Source organism: Xiphophorus maculatus, chromosome 22 (assembly GCF_002775205.1).
Source record: "Xiphophorus maculatus strain JP 163 A chromosome 22, X_maculatus-5.0-male, whole genome shotgun sequence".
Lineage (NCBI taxonomy): Eukaryota > Metazoa > Chordata > Actinopteri > Cyprinodontiformes > Poeciliidae > Xiphophorus > Xiphophorus maculatus.
The window spans coordinates 15,554,377-15,577,345 of record NC_036464.1 but is presented as its reverse complement, the minus strand read 5'-3'; the positions used below and the strand labels follow the sequence as shown (position 1 = coordinate 15,577,345).

Sequence of the window (22,969 nt, the reverse complement as noted above, 5' to 3'; positions counted from 1 at the left end):
ACTAAATCTTGTGGGTGCTTTTTAGAGTTTTTAAGTCTATTAAAATAACTGTAAGCAATTGTAAAATATAACATTATTATAGCAATAATTAGCAATATGTTAATTATTTAGCAGCAGTTAGAATAATTGTCGCTCTCCTGTTATAAATTAATTAGGCATGAAATGTTTTTTATATATATATTTTGTTCATTTTGTGTAAATACTGCAATACTATAGTATTGTCACTCAAACTTATCATACTGTGATAATCTAATACTGGCATGTGCCTTGTGTAGGATGGTAGCTGTTTGCTTTGGTCTTTGCTTTTCTTTTAGAAAGTTATCTACTGCTGGTAAGATGTTGGTTAATTATAACTTTTCGATGGAACCTCACTTTGAAAATCCTGAAGTATCTGTTTTAGCTCAGAATAAGTGCAGAGATAATTTATAAGTGGAGGAATTGAATTTGAACTCTGGCTAAGTGAAAGGCAAAGCTGATAATTGTTATGTATACTGAAAGTGATGTAACACAGTTTTTCAGTGCCTTCTATCATAAGCTTTGTGACGTCAGGAGGTATTATCAAACTGTACATCTGAAGAATTACAGAGGGAGTTTTATATTAGTTTCAAATGATTGGAATCTACCTTTAAAGGATTCTCTTCCATGCGAGTTGTGATCCCCATTATATGTACTGTATCTGAAGCCTTTTAAACGCTGGTTGAGTATATTTTTATACTGTAACATGTACGTGCCTTCAAAAGATTTCAAGAGTAAAGGGTAAGTGCCGTGGGCTCAGAGGTGGAACTGTGTATGTGCTAACTGATGTTCAGAAAGTCTGATGGAGGTTCAAGATGTGACAAAGGATGAGAAAAAGATTAAAGCCCCTCTGTTAGCGGTTGAACTGGCATGGCGGGTGTTTGCTTCAGAGCAGTTTGCTGGACCAGCGTTTCCAGCTGGCAATAACAATCCCACTGAGGTCTGTTGTCATGGAATATCAACATAGATGTTATTTCTTTTTAGATCCTCACAACAGAACGAAATGCTTATAAAACTTTGGACCTCACGCTTCGTTTTGTTTCTCCTTATAATCTGTTGTGGTTGCATTTATCCAGGAAAATATTGTTTTTGTCAAAACAAAAAAACCCATCCACATTTACTTGCAGTATTTGGAGTCATACTGGTACATTGCTGTGTGTGTGGAAATGAAGCTAAATGCCAACTTTTCAGTTAAAAGGGCACTCCAGGGATTTAGTTCACAAAGCTGAAAGGCTTAACACTAACAAAAGCAAATGTCTTATTCACTTTCAGTCACTTGGAATAAACTCAAAATCCCACTGACTTGTTTTCCATATGGTCCCATAACATAATCTTTTATAAACTACACTGCCTGTTAAAAGATGACATCACACCTGGCATTAACTTGTGTTTTTGGGATGATTAAATCACATATGGAGAGCTGGAAGTACATCGACTCATGCCTGGCATAAATGTGATGCAATCTGATTTCCCTGCTAAATACAATTAGCTTACAGAATATTTGTTTGCAAAGACTAGATGTTTTTTGTTTTGCTTGTTTATTTTACCAGTTATGGGCTTTAGTGCATTTTCATTCCTCATCTGCTTGCAATGAAATGCTTATGCAAACAGTTGGCACCTAATTGTAGCACAAAACTTGTTGCTTATTGAGTACTAAAGGCATTTGGCCATATGTCTACATAAAGACCACCTCTTACTGTGCTATTAACAGTAGGATCACATTGCATTCACAGGACAGGTGTAAAGATCCCTTGTGATTTGATTTCCTGTGAATGCCATGTGGTATCAAGAGTCAAGATGCAAATATTAGAGATCTCCAACCTGTTGCTGACCATTTTCACCAATTCTGACTTCTTTAAGAGCTGCACAAAACAAAACTGTCTTTTTTTGTACTTTCCGCAATCGAAATAAAATGCAATAAAACATCAAATTAAACAATGATTTTCTCCAAAACCAAAGTTAGAACACTGAAACTTAGGATTTCTAACTGTAAACAGCAGTCTCTTTGTGTGCATTTGATGTAAAAATAAATGGACTTTTAGCTGATTTCCAAAACAAAGCCAACTCTTTCAACTCCAGTACATTTCATAACAGGCAAAACTGGATCCATTAAAGAGGAAAAAACAAAGGAACATAATTAAATATGTTTGGCTCCCTGTTATCTGCAAATGTCTCGTTCCCTGTTTAAAAGTAGCAGTCGGAAGGAGGAGGCAAAATGTCTATAGAAAGTTGTTCCTTTCTGGAATCTTCTCACACCCTCTGTGCTTTACTTTATATCACCTTAATACTGGAACAGCTGAGTCTTCTTTCCTCCATTACAACTTCCACACTCAAGAGTGTTGTTAGTGTAAACAGTTGACTTAGCTATGACACATTGACTGACATTAAAAATGATCAGGTACATAGCTTTTTAGGGATAAAGTCAGTCCTAGTCATCAGTTGTCTTCTTGATGCATTTCTGCTTAAAACTCAGAAGCCTTTTAATTGGTATTTCCAGATGAAGTGAGATTACGTGTCATTAGGATGCTGTTGACGTAATTTTCTCAGTCTACAAAAAGGTGTTGCTTTTTCAAAACCTGAGAATGGGCTAACTTTATTTATTAAACTGGCGGAGTGCCCCTTTAAACAGAAGATTTGGGATTTTTTTTATTTTTTACAGTCATCCATTAATGGGAACAATCCATTTGTCTTACTGTTAATGTTCTCCGTTTGCTTTGTTCAGTGACACTAACTGGTTTGCCAGACTACATACCAATGTTGCCTTATAAATTAACCTCATGAGTAACAGTGTTATTATGGGAGAAGAAAATCCCATCAGAAAGTTTGGTTCCACACAGAAACGGGACATAATGGTGCCATTATAAATGACGTCTCTAGAATCAAATGATGGAAGACATTAAAAACAGAGAATGAACTTGTAGACTATTTTGAATTTTCTAGTACATCACCAGATCAGAATTTGCTTTTTGTTTTCTATAAATAAGATGTGTATTTTGGAAACATTACTAGATGTTGAAATTTCTAAAGCAATCTGCAACTTATTTCCCTGACTAAGATGTTTTATGTATATATTTGATGGCCATGAGTTCTGATGTTTATCAATATATAGCTTTTTTTTGTTTGTCTATAAAGAAGGGCCTATTGCTGAGAAATAATCAAAGCTGGGAAATTGTTTTTGTTTTATTTTACACTCGTCTGGAGGAATATCCTGCAGAAATATTTATGGACTTTTTACAACACTTTTTGTATAAAATATGCAACAAAGTTTCACGAAGAAGGAAATATTGATGTCTACATAGAATATTATTAGAGAAAAAGCTGGTACATAATTAATACCCTTTCTCATTTATAAGCCATTGTATTTTTCATGTGGTAGCAGTGTTAAATAACCCACATAGATATGCAACTAACCCGCCTTAAAGCCGTAGGTATTCTTTTTGTAAACACTAATATGCAAATTCATTGTGTTAACATGCAGAGATGATGTTTTTGTTGTTTCTTATCTAGTGATGGATATTCACCACTGTATAAGCACATTAAACTGTGAGATGTAGTTTGCTTAAAGCAGCAACGACAGGAAACTGTTAGAAGAAAATGTATTTGTAGATTAGGACGTGCTATGCTTTTGTCAGGAAGGTGTGTTTGACAAATAACTGTCCCGAGTTTGCATGTGCATGTGTTTGGATCTGGATGAAATATTACTTTGTGCAATTTACACTTATTTAAATCCTTTACAGTAGTTTTAACATTATCAGCAACTTTAGTCCTGAAGTATTTCATTTAACAGAAGTGTATCCTCTATGATTAACACATATTTACTGAATGTAATGTGTTAACACTTAAATGTGGTCGAGCTGGAACGTTCTGTTTCTCTCTGTGGGGTGTGCGTGTGTGTGTGTGTGTGTGTGTGTGTGTGTGTGTGTGTGTGTGTGTGTGTGTGTGTGTATCTCTTGAGATGTTTGCAATGCAATATTGCAATAATGTTATGTTTGAATTGGACGGAACGCAGGCGAGAGGTGAATGATTTTTTTATTTTTTATTTTTTGGGGAAATATGGACCGGAGAGGTTTGGAGCGTCGGCCACAGGTCTGTTTTTCACGTCCATGAAACGGCATTCCAAAATGTGCCTTATTTGATAGATGGGAAAACATTTTAGTGCTTTGGAGCTGTTGAGAGCTTGATGAATAAAAGGCAAATTTATATCTTCTCAAAGTGTGTTTTGTTTTTATTTATCTTGTGTCTGGTTTCAGCCAATACCTCCTCACTGATTCCTGATGTCTCCAGTGTAGAAGAACTTTCTCACATTTTAGCATGTTGCAACAACAGATGAAAGTTGTTTATAAGGAATTTATAAACTACCACAACAGAGTAGTGCCATTTACTGTAGTTAGTGGAAAGGATACCCGAGTTTTCAGGGGGTTTTTTTTCTTACAAATAAAAGACAAAAAGTGAGGTGTCCATTTGTATTTAACCCTCTAAGTTAATAGCTTAAAGGAGAGTCTTTGGAGGATGTCTCTACCAGTTTGCACATTCAATGACTTTCTCCCACTATTCTTCCTGGCGAAACAGCTCCAGCTGCACTTTGGCTTGACCATTTTAATCATTTAACAGGTTATGATTTAAAACCTGGCTCTAATGTTTGGGGTCATTGTCTTGCGAGAAGGTTAACCTTCCACTCAGTCTCAATTCTTTTCCTGGCTCTTGCAGCTTTTCTTCCAGGATTACTCAGTATTTTTGCTCCATTCCTTTTCCCATCGACTCGAACCAGCTTCAATTCTGTTGGGAGACGAAAACTTCCCCCGAGCATGGTGATGTCACTGCCACTTTTTATTGCTAGAATAATGTGTTCGGGGTAATGTGCGGTGTTAGTTTGCCTTCACACAGCACAACGCATGTCATTTTTAGCACCTTCTGCATGTCTCTTGTACCATACACGATTTCTTACGAACCTTAAATGGGGCTTCTTTTAGCTTTTGTTGTGTGTTGCCTGGTCTTAGTGATGCCATTTGCTCCCCAATGACCTTCTGACCCCTTTACAGAACAGCTGTATTTATACTTGGATTCAATTAGCCACAGGTGGACGTTAGAAACTAACAAGGTTGTAAGCAATTAGCTTCACTGGATTTTATCAAGGGATATCAGAGTAAATGGTGTCTACACCCTCTTTCTAACACTTTACAGTAAAGCACTACTTTATGTTGGTCTATGACATAAAATCTCAATAAAATGCAGTGAAGTTTGTAGTTGCGATATAACTAAAGGCTATAAATAGTTGTGCAAAAATCTGTTTTACAATCGCTTCATTTCTATCTTCGAAGGCTCTAGCTCCTACACAAGACATAGATCACGGTGAAGAGGTTCCTAATGGATTATCCATGGTAGTTGTGTTATGCAGTCGGGTGAGACATGTTTAAAACCCTTTTTTAAAAAAGAAAAAAAGAAAACATTCCGTGAAAGTGCTGAAAGATAGCAGACACATAAAGCTGCCAGGCCTCGCATTTCAACACCCAGAGTCTGGCTGTGGATAGAACCCCCCCCAAAGACACATAAAAAAAGGACACTCGCTGACACGTGTGCTGGGTGATAAATATGAGTCGTTTCGCCGAGAAAGTGGCCGGTCCCAGCTGTCAAGACGTCATTGTTTTGCACGTGTCGAGAACAGCGCCACTCTCCTCCAGGTCGAGCTTTCTTATTCACAATATTGAACACGCATTTCAAATGGCTACAAACTAAGAGAGGGTGGAGACCCAAATTATACCAAGTTTGTTACATCTTTTAGCCCAAACAGAGCGTGAGCAGGGGAAAAAAAAGTCACTATGGCAACAATGTAATCTGAGAATTCAAACAAACGATGGAAGGTCAGGACACATGTGCTTTCATTTAGGGGCGAGAGCTTGCCTTTTCACGTCGCTTCATTATTTACTTTCATGAAGTATTAGGTTGATGAGCAGCACCACCCACTCTCAGGCTTTCGGGTTGGCCCGGGCCTCCTCCCCTCTTCCTTCTGCCTTTCAAATAAAGATCCTACGTGCAAATCTAAACACATCCTCAGGTTCCTCTGTGGTTCCAGAAAACCAAATCATTTGCACTGACTGAACCCGGAGTACATCTACTGTACTTCACATGTTCATCATCTGGTAACTGTATTCAAATCGGGGGGATGTCACATCCTGCTCCAAAGGACAGGAAGTCGCTTGTGCTGAAGTGTGAGTCTAAAAAAAGCAAGTGGAACGTTTTTTTTTTTTCCTCGGGAAGCTTTAAAACCAGCAGGGTCGGTGGCACAAGGGAGCACATGTCCTGTAATCAGACCACAGCTTGTAACAATCTGTAAAACAGCTTCTTAGTTGTGCATGAAAGTACAGAGTACGTCCTGCTGTTGTACTTTTAAAATCTCATCTCTAAAAATAAGGAGATGTTGTAAAACGTTATTTAAATAACACAGCAACGGAGTTGAGTATAAAGGAGTGCATAGTGTGTGTGTGTAGCAAAATTCGGTTATTGACAAGGTTTTGCAACAAAAGGCGAGGCCCTTCAGAAAATCTTTTCACGTCACAACCACTGACTTCATGGATTCTATTGTAGGTTATATGATAGAGGAAACACACATTAGTGCATAGCTGTGATGTGGTAGAAAAAAAATGTTTCACCTTTTTTTTTTTTTACTAATGAAAACCAGACATTTGTGGTATGCATTTGTTTTCAGTTCCTTTTACTTTGACACCCTTAACTAAAATCCAGTGCAACAGCCTAATTTAGTATTTAGAGTCTCAATATAAATAGTTGTAAAAAAAGAACATTACTACACATGCAGACCAGAGCAATAGAATGACCCAGTCACAGTCCAGACCGAAATCACAGTGAGAATCTGTGGCAAGAAATGAAAAATGACATTCACAGTCGATCTCCATCTGACCTGGCTGAGCTTGAGCTCATTTGCAAATAAATCTGAGCAAAATTTTCCGTCTCTGGATGTGGAAAGTTGTAAAGGCACATATCCTAAAAAATGGGCAACTGTTTTTGCTGGCGAAAGTTGGTTCCACAAATACTATCCCTTACAGATGCATGCCACACTTTTCGCATTTTTATTTGTGAAAAAAAAACATGATTATCCATATCTGATTTTTCTTTCATTTCACAATTATGCAGCACTTAGCGTTGGACTGTCACAGCAAATTCTAATGAAAATGTGTAATGAGAAACTACAAAACATTCACTGCTCTTACTTAGCTTTTGAAGGTACTGTAGAAGTCAAGCTTGAGTATTTTGTATGTAGTAATAACAAAAAATATTTGATCCTTCTTATCACACAGTAAGGAAAGTTAATAAAAGCTGTATTTGTCTGAATGGTCTTCAGGTGTTACCGTGTCTAAAAGCAGAGGGAAGGCTCAGATCAGTGAACACAAATCATTACTGCTCACACAAAGAAGGTGTAAGCCTATGTCATTAAAGCTCGACAGAGGCCGAGTAGGAAAAAAATTAAAAAATATCTAAAGAATCGGAAATTGTATTTCACTCTGACAAATCTGGGTGCTGTATTTAAAAGCTGAGCTACAGGCTGGAGTCATTCAGTATCTCAGAACCCAGCTGTGACTGTGTGTGTGAGTGGGTGCATGGGTTCTTGGGTTAGCTGCACATCTGTGAAGTCCCCTCTTCCCCACACACTAATGCTAAGCTATATCCCATATACACGTTTTGGATCAACAGAGTCAATGTTCCCACGCAGGCGACATATTTGGGAAGGTTACATTTCAGCAGAACCTACATCAAAAGTATCCATAAGGAGAAGACCTTCAGTAGCTGAACAAGCATCATTCAGTCCCGACACACTGAAACATCTGCCTCGCCACAAACAAAACAACAGAAGCAGATAGCTTGACTCTTAGACAACAGAAACCCCATACCAAGAGACAATTGCAAAACATTTATGATAGAAACAGGGTTCAAAAACAGAGGATGTGGAAAAACCCATCTGATTTTATTAAATGAATTGCATAGATAAGTCAGATTGTACAAAGTGTATTCTTAGTGTATTTTACTGAGCAGAATTCTCAATAACAGGAATATGTCTCAACAGTAATTATTGCATTATTATATCAATAAAATCTTTTACACATTTCTAAATGTTCCTCACTTGAGATTAATCATATTGTTACCGTTTTGACCAATATCTTGATAATTTAATATTAAGATAAATATAGCTGTTAAACAAATCCTAATTATAGTGATTATAGTGAAAGCATAACTGCTGCATTCAAGAGTAGTCTGTGGTTTTTATTTGATCTCTCCACAGTCAGTGATGACTATTGTCTTGAGCACTCCCCCATCATGTAGACCAAAGGACTGCAGCTTCATGACTGCATCCATGCCGTCCGTCACCTGCCCGAAGACCACGTGTTTTCCATCCAGCCTGCCAATTGAAACACAACAGCTCAGCCCCGTAAAGAGACACACTTGGATACAATGAGATTCTGTGAAGACGGACGAGTTCCTACCACTCGGTTTTTGCTGTACAGATGAAGAACTGCGAGCCGTTCGTGTGAGGCCCCGAGTTTGCCATCGAAAGCGTCCCTGCGGAGATCGAAACACCAAGTCGGAGCGTTGTCGCACTCCAGAACACCTTTGTGTCCCCTTTTACTTTACCCCTGATCCAGGGACATTAAGGCCTCACTGAAGCAGATGATAAAAGTCAAGAATTGTGTGAGGGGAAAAAGAGGCCTGTTTTTCTTCCTCCATGACTTACGCAATCTCTGATCGCACAACAGAACGAGCTCTAAAAAAATAAATTCCATGTGAAAAAAAAATGTTGATCTGAGAAAAGAAATTATTTTGATTTGTGCATGTTGGCTCATTGAAAAGTAGGTCATTCACATCAGGATTGCAAAATCTATATGACCAGAAGTTTGTGTGGCTTCATGAGCTTAAGAACTGCCATCTAGTGGAGAGGAACAGTAAGTTCATCACTGGGTTTTATTGAGTTTTTATATATACTGTATATATATATATATTATTGCTGTTCATCTTCTTTAAATAAATCACAACATTCTGTCTGGTGAAGTCTGTCAGGCTTCAGGCCCATTTCCAAACTGCCTTCTCTTTTCTGAACAAAATAGTATTCATTTAGCAAAGTCACTGGTGAATAATAATTGCATTTATGGAAAGTCTCAGTCTAATTTTAAACAGTATCACAACAGTAAAATGACATTTAAGAATTTTAAATGACTGCCTTTTAATTGTTGATTCTGCCAAGTCTGCTGTATTTCATTATTTTGTTTCCTTCTGGTTTCATCTTTAGAAGGGAATATGTTCTCTTCACTGCTTTGCTGGTGATATTCACATCTATTTACATATAAATCTGATAATAAGCTACTTTTTTAAAGTGTTTATATATATATATATTTTTTTTATATTAAATCATGAAAATAAATTTAATTAAATTGAAAATAAAAATGAAATCTTTATGTATGGGAGGCCACACTATATTCTAGGGCCCTTTGGCTCCTTATAGTCTTTCCCATGTGAAGAACCTAGGTGTAATTCTAGACAGTTCTTTTAAACATCAACACAACAAACAAACAAGTTCTGTTTTGGTCCTAAAAATTGGGAGAAAATCTTTATCACAACCATGCGGACTGATCTAACTGCGTAAAGGCATCACTCAGTCATCATCTGCAGCTGGTGCAGAATGTAGCGTCATCTCAACTTATCACAGGAACTTGGGAGCGGGGGCGTACAACTCCAGAGTTGGCTTCACTCCACTGGCCTCCTATTCAGCGTGGAATTGCCTAAGATTTTAATTTTAACTTGTAAGGTTCCCAACGTTCTGACCGTGTCAGATACGCAAGATCTTTTACATCACCAACTTTCATCTAGAACACTGTGAGGTCTGACAACAACAACACTTTAAGATTTTTTTAACAGTGTAGGTCACAGATGTCAAACTCCAGGCCTTGAGGGCTTCTGTCCTGCCACTTTTAGATGTGTCTCTGATATCATTAGCTGGACTCTGGGGAACTGGACGGCACTGAGAAGCTAATTCAGTCATATGATTCAGGTGTGTTGGACCAGTGGAACATCTAAAAGTTGCAGGACCGTGTGCATCTAGGCCTGGAGTTTTACACCCCTTTTATAGTTGATTACACCTCTTCTGTTACTATTCCTATGTTGTGAAGCGGCTTGCCTTTTCTGGTCCCTGTCTTTCAACTCGAGTATAGATTGATGACATGACTTTATATATATATATATATCTGTTTTTATTTTTTATACCAGCTACATTGTATTGTCTTCTTTAATTGACTAGTTAATTTAACACTTTTATTTCTTCAGTTGTTAAGGTGATATTGACCATAAAACCAAAACCCAGGCGTGAGAAACCTGAGGGTGTTTGTCAGAGGATTAAGACAATATACTTCCAACTGATGGGCAGAGAACCAGAAAAACATGGTTTGCCACGTCATGATTATTTTTTTTTATCCGCAGAATAATCAGTTGGGAGAAAGTCTTCATCACGACCATGCAGACTGATCTAACTCTGCATAAAGGCATCACTCAGTCATCGTATCACGTATAAAAACGTGATAGCAAAATGTGCTGACTTATACCTGGACCGGTGTGTTTTATGTTGAAGTTCTCATCTTTGAATGTTTTCCCATATATAGACTTGCCTCCTGTGCCATTGTTGTTGGTGATATCTCCTCCCTGTGACAGAAAACACAAAGAATGGTCACCACTCTGCAACTTTTCTTTTTAAATACTGTGCATCACTTTGCATTATTTTGTCTCTTTTAAAAAAAAAAAAACCTCACCTGACACATGAAGTCAGGGATGATCCTGTGAAACCTGCAGCCTCTGTATCCAAAGCCATGTTCTCCTGTGCACAGCGATCTGAAATTTTCTATTCACAATTAAATTTGCATTAGTTATAAGAAATAAATCTTTTTTTGCATGTTTCTTTAAAATTATACCTGCAGTCTTTGGCACTACATCCGCGTTCAGCTGCCAGATAACACAGACAAATGAGTTAATATGAGTTATGCGAGTGGAATCGACGTCTATGAAAGAGGCTAGTGTGTTAGCTGGAGCTACCTCAATGATTACTTTTCCAAGAGGTTCGCCGTCGGCCTCAATGTCCAGAAACACGACGGGGTTCTTGACGGGGCCTGAGGAGACCAGCCTGGCAGCAGCGAGACCCAGCGGGCCGTACCGCAGGCGGTTTTTAATTTGTAACATATATTTAGCTGGCTGAACGCAGAGGAACCACCAGCGTCTCTACGGCCGTAGGTGTGCTGGTGCTGTTTACATGTGACGTCACAACAAGGAGGCAGACCTGCCGCAGAGTGAAACAGCGACACCACGAGGAAGGTAGTAAAATGACAAGACCAACTTTATTTTGTTTCCTCTATTTGCTCCAAATGTTTGGCTATTTCTAGCTGACTTCAAAGCAGTTCAGTTATGTTAATGATTTCCGCTATTCGTGCTAAAACAAAAAGTAGGGTTTTTATGTTGCAACACTTTATTTGGGCCGGGATGTTGGCAAGATTCTACAACTAAAACTAATTATTATTAATTAATGAAGGAACTTTAATAAAATTAAAACATTCATGTGTATTTTCAAGAAGGACTTTTTTTTTCTTTTTTAGCAGTGAACATATACAATGCTGTGCAAATTTTGTGTGCCATCCAAGCACATTGTTTTTTCTTGGTTTCTTCAATTAACATTAATCCAGATCAGTTGGTTCTGGAAGCTAAAACTAACCTGAAGGGAGCCAAGGGCAATACACTCAGTACATACCCTCCATCCCACCTTTAAAGTTTATGCTAACTCCATTTTGCAAACCAGTCATCATGTTTGCATTTGATAGTTATTTAAACCAATGATGATTTACACAGGAAATAGAAGTAGGAGCTGGTGCACCACCAATGATCTTCCTGTATCTGAGAATGGGACATGTAAAGTATTTCCGCTCAAAGGAACTGCTTAAAAGAAAGAAAAAAAGAGAAAGAGAAAGAAAAGAGAAAGAAAAACAATAGCCTTCACCTAAAATACAATATATCTTTGCCTTTCACGCTAGTGACTTTACATCAGGCACCGATTCAAATGCTACACTTAGGAAAGTGCTGAAATAGTCTCTTGCTGCTTCTGGTTTCTGTGACCTAATTGTGGACTCAGTGTGCGCCTCGTGGTTTTATGTTGTTTTTTATTTAGGCCTTGTATTCTACATGCATGGGCAAATAAAACCAATAAGATGTTAATTTAATATATTTAATGCTTTTCATCTTCTGTCCTCAGTGCCTGATTCATATATGAAAACCACGAATTGCACATTACCTCCTACATCTGTTTCCCACATTAATAGTCATTAACTTTTTATGAAAAAAAAAACAAAACAAACTTGCTGACAATATAGGGGTCATACAATTCCAGTTGAACCTTCTTGAACTACCAGTTAGCTTCACCATGCATGACCAGCTAACTTTGATTCAGGCAACATGAAGACACCAAGACATTTGGTAATTGTAAGTAAGATTTTACTGTTTATGATGTTTAAACAGAGCATTGCTTCAGTGAATCTGACATATGCCTTTGAATATGATCTCAGTGCTTCTTCAAGCATGTCTCCAAACTTTAATTTTTCTAGCATATTTTCCTTCATTTCATTCATTCTGTTTTATTTCATAAAAAAAAAACTTGACAAAAATGTTTTATTTCTCATATATATTATAAGGGTTGTTATATTTCTGTACTCTTTAATTCGTGATAGTTTTTTCTCACAACAAATAAATGTGATCAAATTCAATTCCTTTAATTATGTTACTCTGATAAGAAATTATTAGTTTTAGCCTTTGTAAACATTTTACAGTTTGTACAGATAGCATGTTAAAACAAAAGCCCATAAGCAGTTTAGTGTGTTTCATCTGAATACATATTTATTAGATAAATATTAGGATGTCACATCATCTAACTACATACAGATTTGCAAGACTAAAAATCACAATGTTCTTCTGACCAGTTTAGAATATGAAATGATTGTACACAGAATGTACAAAAACCAAATAAGACAATTGCCACTTGTGCCAATCGCTTCGGATTGTACCTTTACAGCACATTTGCCAAAGTTACAAATTTGACAAAATTTTTGTTTCTACAAACTGTAAATTTTTGGATGCCACACTCGGGAGCCACCCGAGACTCAGTTATACCTCAAAAGCTTTTTTTTTTCTTTAATAATTTTGTAGCACCTTTAAAAAGTACACAGGTAAGAGTGAAAAACACAGAGGTTTAACATTACTCAAAGCAAAACCCTCTTTTTTTCTGTTCCTGAATCCCGTGAGGAAGGTGGAATTAAGTATCTTACATTGAACAGGCGTGGTTAGAGAGGTCTGCACAGAGGCAATCAAACACAGACTGGTTTTCCCAATGCAACGTCTGACAGGAGGATGCAAGCTTTACAAATTCTAAATACACTATGCACACTCCCACTGGAGAAAAATGAATACATTTCTGTTAATGTGTCTCTATTTTGTCATTTACATTATGTACAAATATCCCTTACATCCCCAAGCCCTGCCCAAAAATCCCCCCGCAAGGAGAATCCTCCTCAGAGTTCATTTTACAATATCAGCCATCCTCTCTTTGAGATCCCTCTGTTTCATTTTCAACATCCGCCATCAGAAAATACAAATCGGATCGCAAAATTACAAGACATGATTCTGTGGGAGCTTATATGTATCATCACACACTGTGCAAGGGGTGTAAAATCTCCCAACGCGGCAGTGCATCGTCTTAAAACACAATTTGATTCTGGAAGGTGATCTGAACTGAAATTGGGAAGCTTCTTTTTGCTAAACAAATAGTTTTTTACTGCATTACAACTGCATAAACCAAATCGGACTGGTCGTGAAAAAACAAAACAAAACAAAAAAAGACACTGGACAAGAATAATTTAAAACAATAGAAAATATGATGAAAATACACAAATTCTGCTAAGTGTGGAGATAAAACGCTCGTTATCAGGTCTCGTTTTGCACATTCTCACTTTAAATAAAGAGGACGAGGTCGCGTGTTACGACAGTAAAGAAAATAGATTTTTTTCAGACAAATTTGGACCGTGAAGCTGCATGAACAATCCTTTAGAAAGAAACACAAACCTTAATTAAAGCTGATCTGATTTTACATACATATAGAATATAAAAATAAGAAAAAATACCTCAGAATAGCCTGCAGGGTAGTTTTAAATATTCTTTCTGCTGATGCATTGTAACAGGTTTGGGGTTAAAATACACAATACACTCAGTACAAGGCCAGTGACAGTGCATAGGGATAGATTTCTTACAATATTAGGTTGTTATCAGGGGATTGTGTATGTGTGTGTGAGCATGTGCAGGCCTGGACAGACACACAGTACCATGACGTAGCCACTAATAGTTTTAGGTACAGCACTGTACAGTCACAAGGGGATATAATACACACGACAAGTCTGCTGGATCATCATGCACAAGGTTTTTTTTTACCTAAACGTATGCTGTTAAAAGGTTAAAACATGACAAAAGGAAATCATGTACACCTACACATGTTTGTCTTCCTTTGTTTCGCCGTGTTGGAAAACACTGTGATTTAAAAAGGTCGGATCGGATTAATTACAATGAGCGGTGACGATCAAACATTAACAAGGACAACGAGACCATCAGATCATGAGATTTAAAATGAAGCCCCACAAATGAAGACATGATCGCTTGAGCACGTTTGGGCTGGACAAAGACAATAAGGAGTGTTGGCACACATGCACTTGTGATGAAAATGGTGCAAAACTTGACAAGGAAGGGCAAATTATCACGGGGGCAATAACGCCACCAACGCTCTTCTGCTTTTGAGCTGCTGCTTTTTTCTCCTACTCTCTGCCTTTCACATGAACTCATAAGCAAAGAAAAAACTGAATGTGTTCAAGTGCATCTCAATGAATCAGAAAACCATCAAAAAGTGGATCTGTTTCAGTAATGCTAAAAGGGAAACTCACTGTATAAATTCAGTACACGAACTAATGTGATTCTGAGATTTATTTTTGTTAATTTTGATTATGATGACTTACAGTTGATGAAAGGCTACACAACAGTTTCAGAAAATTCTAATATTATATGTTATAAATTAAAAATATGTTTATGTAATGTACCTTGTTGGGCTTTTTGTTGCATGAATTACTGCATTTGTGAGAATGATAGTGCTGAGAAAACCCAGGTTACATCTGCATCGAAGACTCTTCTCTCTCATCTTCCTGTGTAGCACACCATTTGATGAGGTGAGTTTCCTAGTAGTGGTACTATGGTCACTACACCAGGTACCGGTTCTTTTGACACTGTTGGCAGTTGCCAAGTCCTGCTTAGGGAATGTATCAGGATCTCCATAATGCTTGTCAGCAAAGGAAACTTGTCAGGGAAGTGTGAAGTGCTTTAAAAAAATACTGGTAGGCAGCATACTTTTTTCTTCCACTCAACTTTCCATTTAAATGCCTGGATTCTGAACTCAGTGAACAGCAAGATTCTTCAATTTTGACTTACCTTCATTGTTGACGGTGTCAAATCAGCAGCTTTCCGTATTATTGTGTAGGCCATAATATAAAATGTCTATATTTACAAAAACAAGTTTTTTCGTTTCATGAACATTCTAGTTTTCTAAGATTCTAAATTCTGGGTTTTCATTCACCAATAGGACATGACCATCAAAATTAACACAAAACGTTTGAAATATTTTACTCAGAGTTTAATGCTTCCATGTAATGCGAGATGTTTATGCATTTCTTTATGAAATAAACGGCTTTGCTTTGGTCCGTACACAAACAAGAACAGAAATCAAGAAAGAACTTGTAGGATAATCCTAGCGTAGCTTGCTACTTTTGTGGTATTTCAGAACTACATTTAAACCTAGTTAACATTACTTTTAACAAAAGGTCTGCTTATCTTTTTCACTTTTATGCTAGTAAGTGCACTGGGTCAAACATAGGTACAAGTGATTTTGTTTTACATTCAAATTTTATTCTACAATTCACTGCAAATGAAATTGCCCTATGTTGTCAATAATAACTAGAAGCTAATAAATGGTATAAATTGAATTGAGCTATTTTAATTCAATTAGGGAAGTTTAATAAATTAACTTTTCAATGATATCCTAATTTATTGACATGCACCTGTATACAGACAAACATGCAACGCTGCACAACATGCGCTCACTTCCTCCGCAGACACAGATATCAGTGCTCTGAGTCAGAAGAGTTACTCAGCTGTCACACACACATACTGGGAAGTCTGGGGTTGTGTGTGTAGAAGATTTGGAAGAACAAATTTAGTTTGGGTTCAAAAAGACACTTTTACAACACAATGGCTTTCCCTCTGACTCCTCTAGTGTCAAGAGGAAAATTATATATATATATTAAAAAAAAAAGAAAAGAAAGCTACAACACAAGGCTTCTGTCTCCTCCGTGTTGTCATGTATGATTATAGCTGCACAGTTTTCAGTTGAAAAGTCACATATATATATACTGTATATATATATGCTCATATACACATATAATGTATGTGTATATAATATATAAATATTTTTATATCAATTTAGTGCCCACCAACATGGCTACGAATGGTGGAGCCAGAGGAGGTGGAACTGGTGTGTGGAATCTTTACACAAGCCGAGTAAAAATGGGGGAGTGCAGGGATCGAGTGTTGACGTCCCGCTTCCTTCACAGCCGTGCTCCTGTGCCGCACGCCCGTCTTCAACACGGAAACAGTTCGAGCAAGTCCGCGTGCGTGAAAACAGGTAGCTGCTCCAAGTGTTCACAGGAAGAGGGCGAGGAGGGGCTAGTTGTTCTCAAAAAGGGAGAGTAGGTCGTCGTTGCTGTTGGAGGGAAGGTCGGGGGGGTCCAGGTAGGAGAGTAACTCTTCCGGGTTGGCTAGCTCTGGAAGCAGCTGAGAGGGAAAAGAGGAAAAAATAAATAAATCAGTGACGGCAAGTCGCCTTCGGTGTCTAGTTTCAGTTCAGTTGTCTTCATAAGCGATTTGTGGTAATCAAAGCAGACAGCAAAGAGAGATGAGAGCAGCTGTAGCAGACATTGTTAGCTGTTAAACAGGTAGCTTACAGCAGCCAGAGCAAGGCTCACTTACATCCAGGGAGGGTTCGGGCATGTCCTGAGCTCCCTGAGCCATCTGCGTGTCTGAGGAGGGGTTAAAGCTCAGGTCGCCGTGGGGATGGCTGTTCTGGCCAGGGTGCTGCTGCTGAGGCTGCGGCTGCGGCTGTGGCTGCGGCTGGCGAGGTGGCTGTGATGATTGGGCGCTGTGATGCAGGGGCTGCCCTGACTGGCCGCTGTGATGTAAGGGCGGCCCTGATTGGCTGCCAGGGTGCGGGGACGCATGCATGCTCGGCTGCATGGAGTTATGGGACTGATCTGAATGGGACATCTGCAGGTGCGAAATGCAAACAGAAAGCCAGAGAGTGAAAAGGAAGGATAGGGTACGAGATCGGAAGACACAGAGGAGGAGGATAACGTGTTAAGGCAGGAGGAGGAGGGGAGACTAAATGAGCATGAATAATGTGGAACAGGCCTTTAAGATGGAAGCATGTGCATGTGAGCATGACTGAGCACACATGCTGGCTTACAGGGACAGGCTGCACCTTGTTCAGATTACAAGACTGTGGTTTCATTTTAGCACGACATCTGCAGAGTTTCTTCTCATAAAATGTAACACAAAGATAGATTTACAGGATACAACAGCAGGATTTATAACCCTGACATTTTTTTATTTCTTATTTGGTCACGTTATAACTACAAGTTTTACTTGAATTTTACAAGAATGACTGCCACAAAATAGTGCATATTTGTGAGGTGCAAAGAAAATGAGATAAAAATTGTTCTACAATTATTTACTCAGCAAAATCTGAAAAGTGTGGCCTGCATAAGTCTACACTCCACTTTATTTAAGTTCTCCAGGAAAATAATCACAAAAAAGAGGTAAGCTTGTCACAAATCATGTGGGGGATACAGCAAAGACTATACCAAAAAACAAAAAAACAACCCTACTTCAAAATATTGTTTAGCAGAACGATGGGGTGGTGCTGCTTTTCTTCAGCAGTAGCAGTGATGGCTTTCAGCTGTTCTTGCAGCTAATGTGGTTTAATAAAATGACTCAACAAGTCATAATTATGTACATAAAATCCTATTAACTCATAAGTTTTTTGTAGTAACATGGCAAAATGTCAACCTACTCTTTCAAGGCATTGCTTATTTCAGGACTCGAGTGCAACAATCTCTTTTTTCACAAGTTACAGAGATTTACTCACCGCATCGTTCATGCCGTGGCTAAGCGGCTTGTCCTGGGGGAGGAGACCACCGGGTCCATCAGGTGGATGGGACAGCTGTGGCCCGTGGATGAAATCATTCATGGGAGGACCACCTCCTCCTCCTCCAACGCCACCGCCAACGGATGGGTTCCCGTTAGGAAAGTCAAAGCTACCTTGATTGTGGTAGTTGTTGCCTACAGAAAAAAAAAAGAGAGAAAAAGCTTGTTTGTAACAGAGAACACGTGCCTGAGGGCTTTAAAAAAACAGAATGTCTAACAATTGTTACTTTATTACTGCAGAGACACAAGTATCAGAGAAGAAACAAATTAAAGTGGCTGTTCCTTCTGGCTGTTTGCTTGTTTAAAACACAGGAGTCACATCTGTCATTTCAGCTGAAGACAAAATGAAAAAAAAAAAACAGGGTTCTGCTATATTTTTAATACTTTAACTTCATATTTTTACAGACTCAAAGTGATAAGAGTTCCTGACCCAGTTTAGATTCATTTTTTAAGGAGACATAAAAAATTCATTATGAATTTACCACTGATATGGACGGATGTGGGAGGAACAGAGGAAGGAATGTGAAGACAGATTGACAGACAGGTGACAGAGCAGATGATGGAGGGATCCATGACAGACATATACAACATGTGTAGACAATGGATGATGGAATAAAGGGTGGAAATGAAAACACTTGTTTTCTTTCCACTCTGAATAAACCTTTGCTCCCCTGACTGCTTCTTGGTACCTGCTCCGGGGTAATCTCCGTTTCCGCTGGGATGCTGCCCAGGATGGTGGGGGTAGGAACTTGGACCCGGACCTGGCCCCTGCCCGGGTCCTGGTCCGTGTCCTGGACCAGGCCCCAACTGAGCGATCATTTCCATCACGTTGGGCATGGTCATCTGACTTGGACTCATAGTCTTAAAGCGCTTCGCCAGCGGTCCGTCTGGATCCTCCTTGATGTGCAGCTCAGACTTGACGGGAACTGGTCTCCAGCTACATGTGGGGTCTATAGTGACCTCTTCAAAGTCTGAACTGTTGGAAGAGACAGCAGACCGTGTTAGTTTGAAACACACACATTAAATGAAGAATAATTAACCTTTCAAGAAGAGAAACTTACTTTTGGATGGCATTAAGAATACCCCACATATACTGGTCAACCTCCAGACCTTCTAATAATGCTGTTTTACTAAAGGGAGAATAAACAACAACTATTAGAGTAATTCTCAATAACTCCAAGTTTTACTTTCAGAAAAGACCAGACTTTCACCTACTTGCACACAGGACACCTCCATGTCCCTCTCTCACAGTTGAGCTGCAAGTAGGACTCCAAATCGAAGCACTGAAGAGGGCAACAAGCAGGTGTTAGAAAAGCCTTCTGTCTTTATTGTTTTTATCTGCTCTCCAAGGTCAAAACAAACCTGCACGTGTTTGCAGTCGTGGCCCCGCGCGGGGAGCTGGATGCGTCGAAAGGTAATGGGACATTTTAGCGATACTTTGATGGCCGTCTGCTCCACGCCGTCCTCTCCGTTGAGAGTGGTGTTGCCCGCCGACGCCGCTACGCTGCTGAAGTTCCTCTTAACTGCAGACGAGACATGTTTCAGAGGGAAATTTGGTTTGTGGACAGTGGCAGGTGTTTGTTGACGGCTGTTTTAGAAAATGAACATAAAGAGATCCAAGCTGCAGTAATGAGTCATACTCTTGGTGATGCAGTGTTCTGCAGGAAGGAGCCTCTTCTTCAAGAGCCCCTGGAGGACGGAGCGCACAGATGGCCTGTGGACCAGCTGCAGCACAAACAGGTGGGACTGGAGCGCAACAAGAGAGACAGTTAGCCACCTGCTTCTTCTGTGTAGTACACCGAATGGAAGAGATGCATCTCATTGTGCTTGCTGTGAACACTCACACAACAGCAGGCGGTGACCGTGATCTGGATGGTGTTCCTCCCCGGCTGGCAGACGTGCTTCAGGTGCAGTGGCTTGTGGGAAGTTTTGTTGTCGCCTCTCTCGATGGTGAGCGGCGTGGCGTTCACGCTGACCTGGACGGAGGCCGGCCAATTGGTGTTCATTTGTCTGTCTTCATGATGGTAGCACTTAAACTGGAGTTCAAGATCTGACCTACAAGAGGAGCAATAATATGACAGTTATGTATAGTGTATGGACGACTTGATAATGTATTAAGAATCAATTAACTTTTATTTATTTTGACATTTTGTGAGTTTACAACCATAAACCTCACTGCAGTGACAGACTGACACAAACAGGATAAACCTTTTTTTTTTTCAGAATAAAAATCAGAAAAGGCATTACTATATAGAAATACCTTTCACTGAATTTACTGACGCACATCTTTTGGGCTGTATCTCTACAAACTAGACGCTGTAATTCTTTCCCACGTTTCTTTTCAAATCAGCTCAAATTCAGTTTATATGGAGAGCATCAGATAACATATATTTTTAATTGAATTCCAGCCTTAACTTTGACTGGGCCAGTCTAACACATGAATATAGTTTGATGTGAATCGTTGTAACTCAGGTTGCATGGTTAGGGTTATTTTCTGTTAGAGGATCAACTTCTGCTCTAAAGTCACAAAATGTTCCTATTCGTGAAGAAGAACAGCATTGCACGAGGCTGCCTCCATCATGTTTTAAAGTGGGGAATGCATGTTATATCATAATATTAATATTATAACTAATATTAATCAATAATTGGTTGGATAGAATTTTGGTCATGTCAAAGGTTAAACATAAAAGTGCAACAGAGTTTTCATATCTTTTCTTTTCAGTAAAAATTGTTGAAAAACTATACACCTTTTTTCATTTGTTTACCAGTTATGCACTACATTGTGAGCCTAGATTAAACAAAAAGTAAAATCCACAGCAATACATGAAATGTTTAGGTAACAAAATGTGAAAAGGTTAGGAAGAAACACTCATTGCATGTAGGTGAAGCGAACTAAGCTCATGACTAGTTTCTCTACAACTCTAAAACACGGTTTAAATGTACCTCCACATGAGAGTCTGGTGGACGGAGGGTCGCAGATGGAAGACGTGGTTACTGACAGCCAGGTTGTGCTCCAGGCGGAACGGTTCCAGCACCACCCCGTCCCTAACTGGGAATGTCAGCCGCAGCTCCTCGTTTGGGTTGCCTAAAGCGGAGAAACACTCTTTAATACTTGCACGTGAAGACTAGCAGGAAGAAATAATAAAAAAAATACTCAGAATATGTGAACCCCTTTGTTTTAGACCTGCTGCCTAACTCACCCGGAGGGGGCGGAAGTGCTGTCATATTTGGTTTCATGTCGGGTGGGAAGGGGGGCTTCACGTCCTGGTTTGGCGACAGATAAGGGGGAATACTGCTTCCTGGGGTCATGGGAGGAGTTGGGTTTCCAGGGACTGGAGAGTGCGGGTAGTTACCAGGCCTCGGGGGCTGTGAAAAACAGGAAAAGGGCAATAATAAAAGTTTATTATTGCACTTTTACTACAAGTAAACTTGCACTTTTACTATTGCAAGTTTACTACACGAAGTAAAATAATTTGTTCAGGGGACAGCTGAAATTGAATGGTCTGAAAGGAGGAAGTTAAAACACACCCCACTGCCTTGGTTATAGGAGTATCCGCCACCAGTGAAGCTAGTGTTCTGACCATTGAATGGTTCTTGCTGAGGGTGTAAATAAAAAACAATGATTGTTAAGTTTCCAGGCAGCTACAAAATAGTTTGACGCTAACTGTGGCAGGAAGTGTGGAGAGTAAAGCTGGTGTGGGAAAACTGACCTTGTAGTACTGGTTCATGGGCATACCAGGGGGGTACTGTCCTTGACCCTGCTGCACTGGCATCCGCTGGCTGGGGTAGTTAGGGGAAGGTAGCGGCCTGGAGGGATTTGATGAGGAGTACTGTCCCTGCTGAGGCTGGAACTGGCTGTTTGGCCCATACTGCTGACCCCCGTAACTCCCCTGGGTATTGAAAGTCAAAGACATTCAAGTTGGAAACTACAGGTGGCGTTATTCTGAATGTAGTGCAATTGCTTGAAGGTTTCACTGACCTCCCCAGGATACGGCCTCTTCATCCCCTGCATGGGAATGCCTTGTCGTGGCCCACCAGGGTAACCTTGCTGAGGCATCCTCTGACTGGGACCTCCAAAAGGCCCCATGCCTGGTGTTCGAGCCTGGCTCATGCCTATTGGAGGACCACTCATGTTGGGGTTGTTCATGCCTGAGCCCATGGCGGCTGGGTTCATACCTCCAGGAGGCCCTCGGGGGCCCGGCTGGTTCATGAACTGACTGTTGTAGGCTGGTGCAGGGCCCATCTGGAACGACGGGCACATCTGCCGGGTGATAAAAGGTTTCAGTGTTAAACAGACTTTATTTGGGTCACAAGCAGGCAGATGGATGGATGTTCTCAGGTGGGTTCTGTACCTGTCCGTACTGGTTCATCTCTTTATTCTGAGTTTCTTGCAGAGCAGCCACTGTGGCAGTCGCTGTGGCCGTGGCTGTGGCAGCAGCTGCAGCTACAGCTGCAGCAGCAGCTGCAGCAGCAGGGGGAGTGAAGTCACCAGGGGGGCGTGTGTGGGTTGTCATTCCCATACCGCCAGGTGGGGGGTTGGGGCCTCCAGAGTAACTAAAAACAAAATTAAAAAATCAAT

The 22,969-nt window shown here is 39.7% G+C and overlaps 2 protein-coding genes across 9 annotated transcripts in view; both read right to left on the bottom strand.

Moving 5' to 3' along the window:
* Positions 1-7,967: 7,967 nt before the first annotated feature.
* On the bottom strand, positions 7,968-11,312 carry LOC102237945 (peptidyl-prolyl cis-trans isomerase A-like). The gene is made up of 6 exons (XM_005801595.3): positions 11,098-11,312; positions 10,977-11,007; positions 10,818-10,906; positions 10,614-10,710; positions 8,508-8,583; positions 7,968-8,422 (listed from the first exon to the last, which is right to left on the bottom strand). Exons 1-6 carry the CDS (start codon positions 11,239-11,241, stop codon positions 8,287-8,289), a joined length of 573 nt encoding a protein of 190 aa, XP_005801652.1. The 5' UTR covers positions 11,242-11,312; the 3' UTR covers positions 7,968-8,286.
* Positions 11,313-15,744: 4,432 nt separating this feature from the next.
* LOC102237688 (zinc finger MIZ domain-containing protein 1-like) overlaps positions 15,745-22,969 on the bottom strand; it is a 120,595-nt gene continuing 113,370 nt past the window's right edge. For 7 of the 8 annotated variants that reach the window (XM_023327376.1, XM_023327379.1, XM_023327378.1 and 4 more), the window contains 15 exons: positions 22,743-22,944; positions 22,370-22,651; positions 22,101-22,280; positions 21,919-21,987; positions 21,591-21,756; positions 21,334-21,475; positions 20,235-20,445; positions 20,031-20,136; positions 19,753-19,913; positions 19,606-19,673; positions 19,452-19,520; positions 19,080-19,366; positions 18,332-18,525; positions 17,158-17,451; positions 15,745-16,962 (listed from right to left, as the gene is read on the bottom strand). In XM_023327376.1, coding sequence (XP_023183144.1) covers positions 16,855-16,962; positions 17,158-17,451; positions 18,332-18,525; positions 19,080-19,366; positions 19,452-19,520; positions 19,606-19,673; positions 19,753-19,913; positions 20,031-20,136; positions 20,235-20,445; positions 21,334-21,475; positions 21,591-21,756; positions 21,919-21,987; positions 22,101-22,280; positions 22,370-22,651; positions 22,743-22,944 — 2,539 coding nt within the window. In that variant the 3' untranslated portion in view covers positions 15,745-16,854. The remainder of the gene's footprint in view (positions 16,963-17,157; positions 17,452-18,331; positions 18,526-19,079; positions 19,367-19,451; positions 19,521-19,605; positions 19,674-19,752; positions 19,914-20,030; positions 20,137-20,234; positions 20,446-21,333; positions 21,476-21,590; positions 21,757-21,918; positions 21,988-22,100; positions 22,281-22,369; positions 22,652-22,742; positions 22,945-22,969) is intronic. The other variant, XM_023327380.1, reaches the window with a different exon arrangement.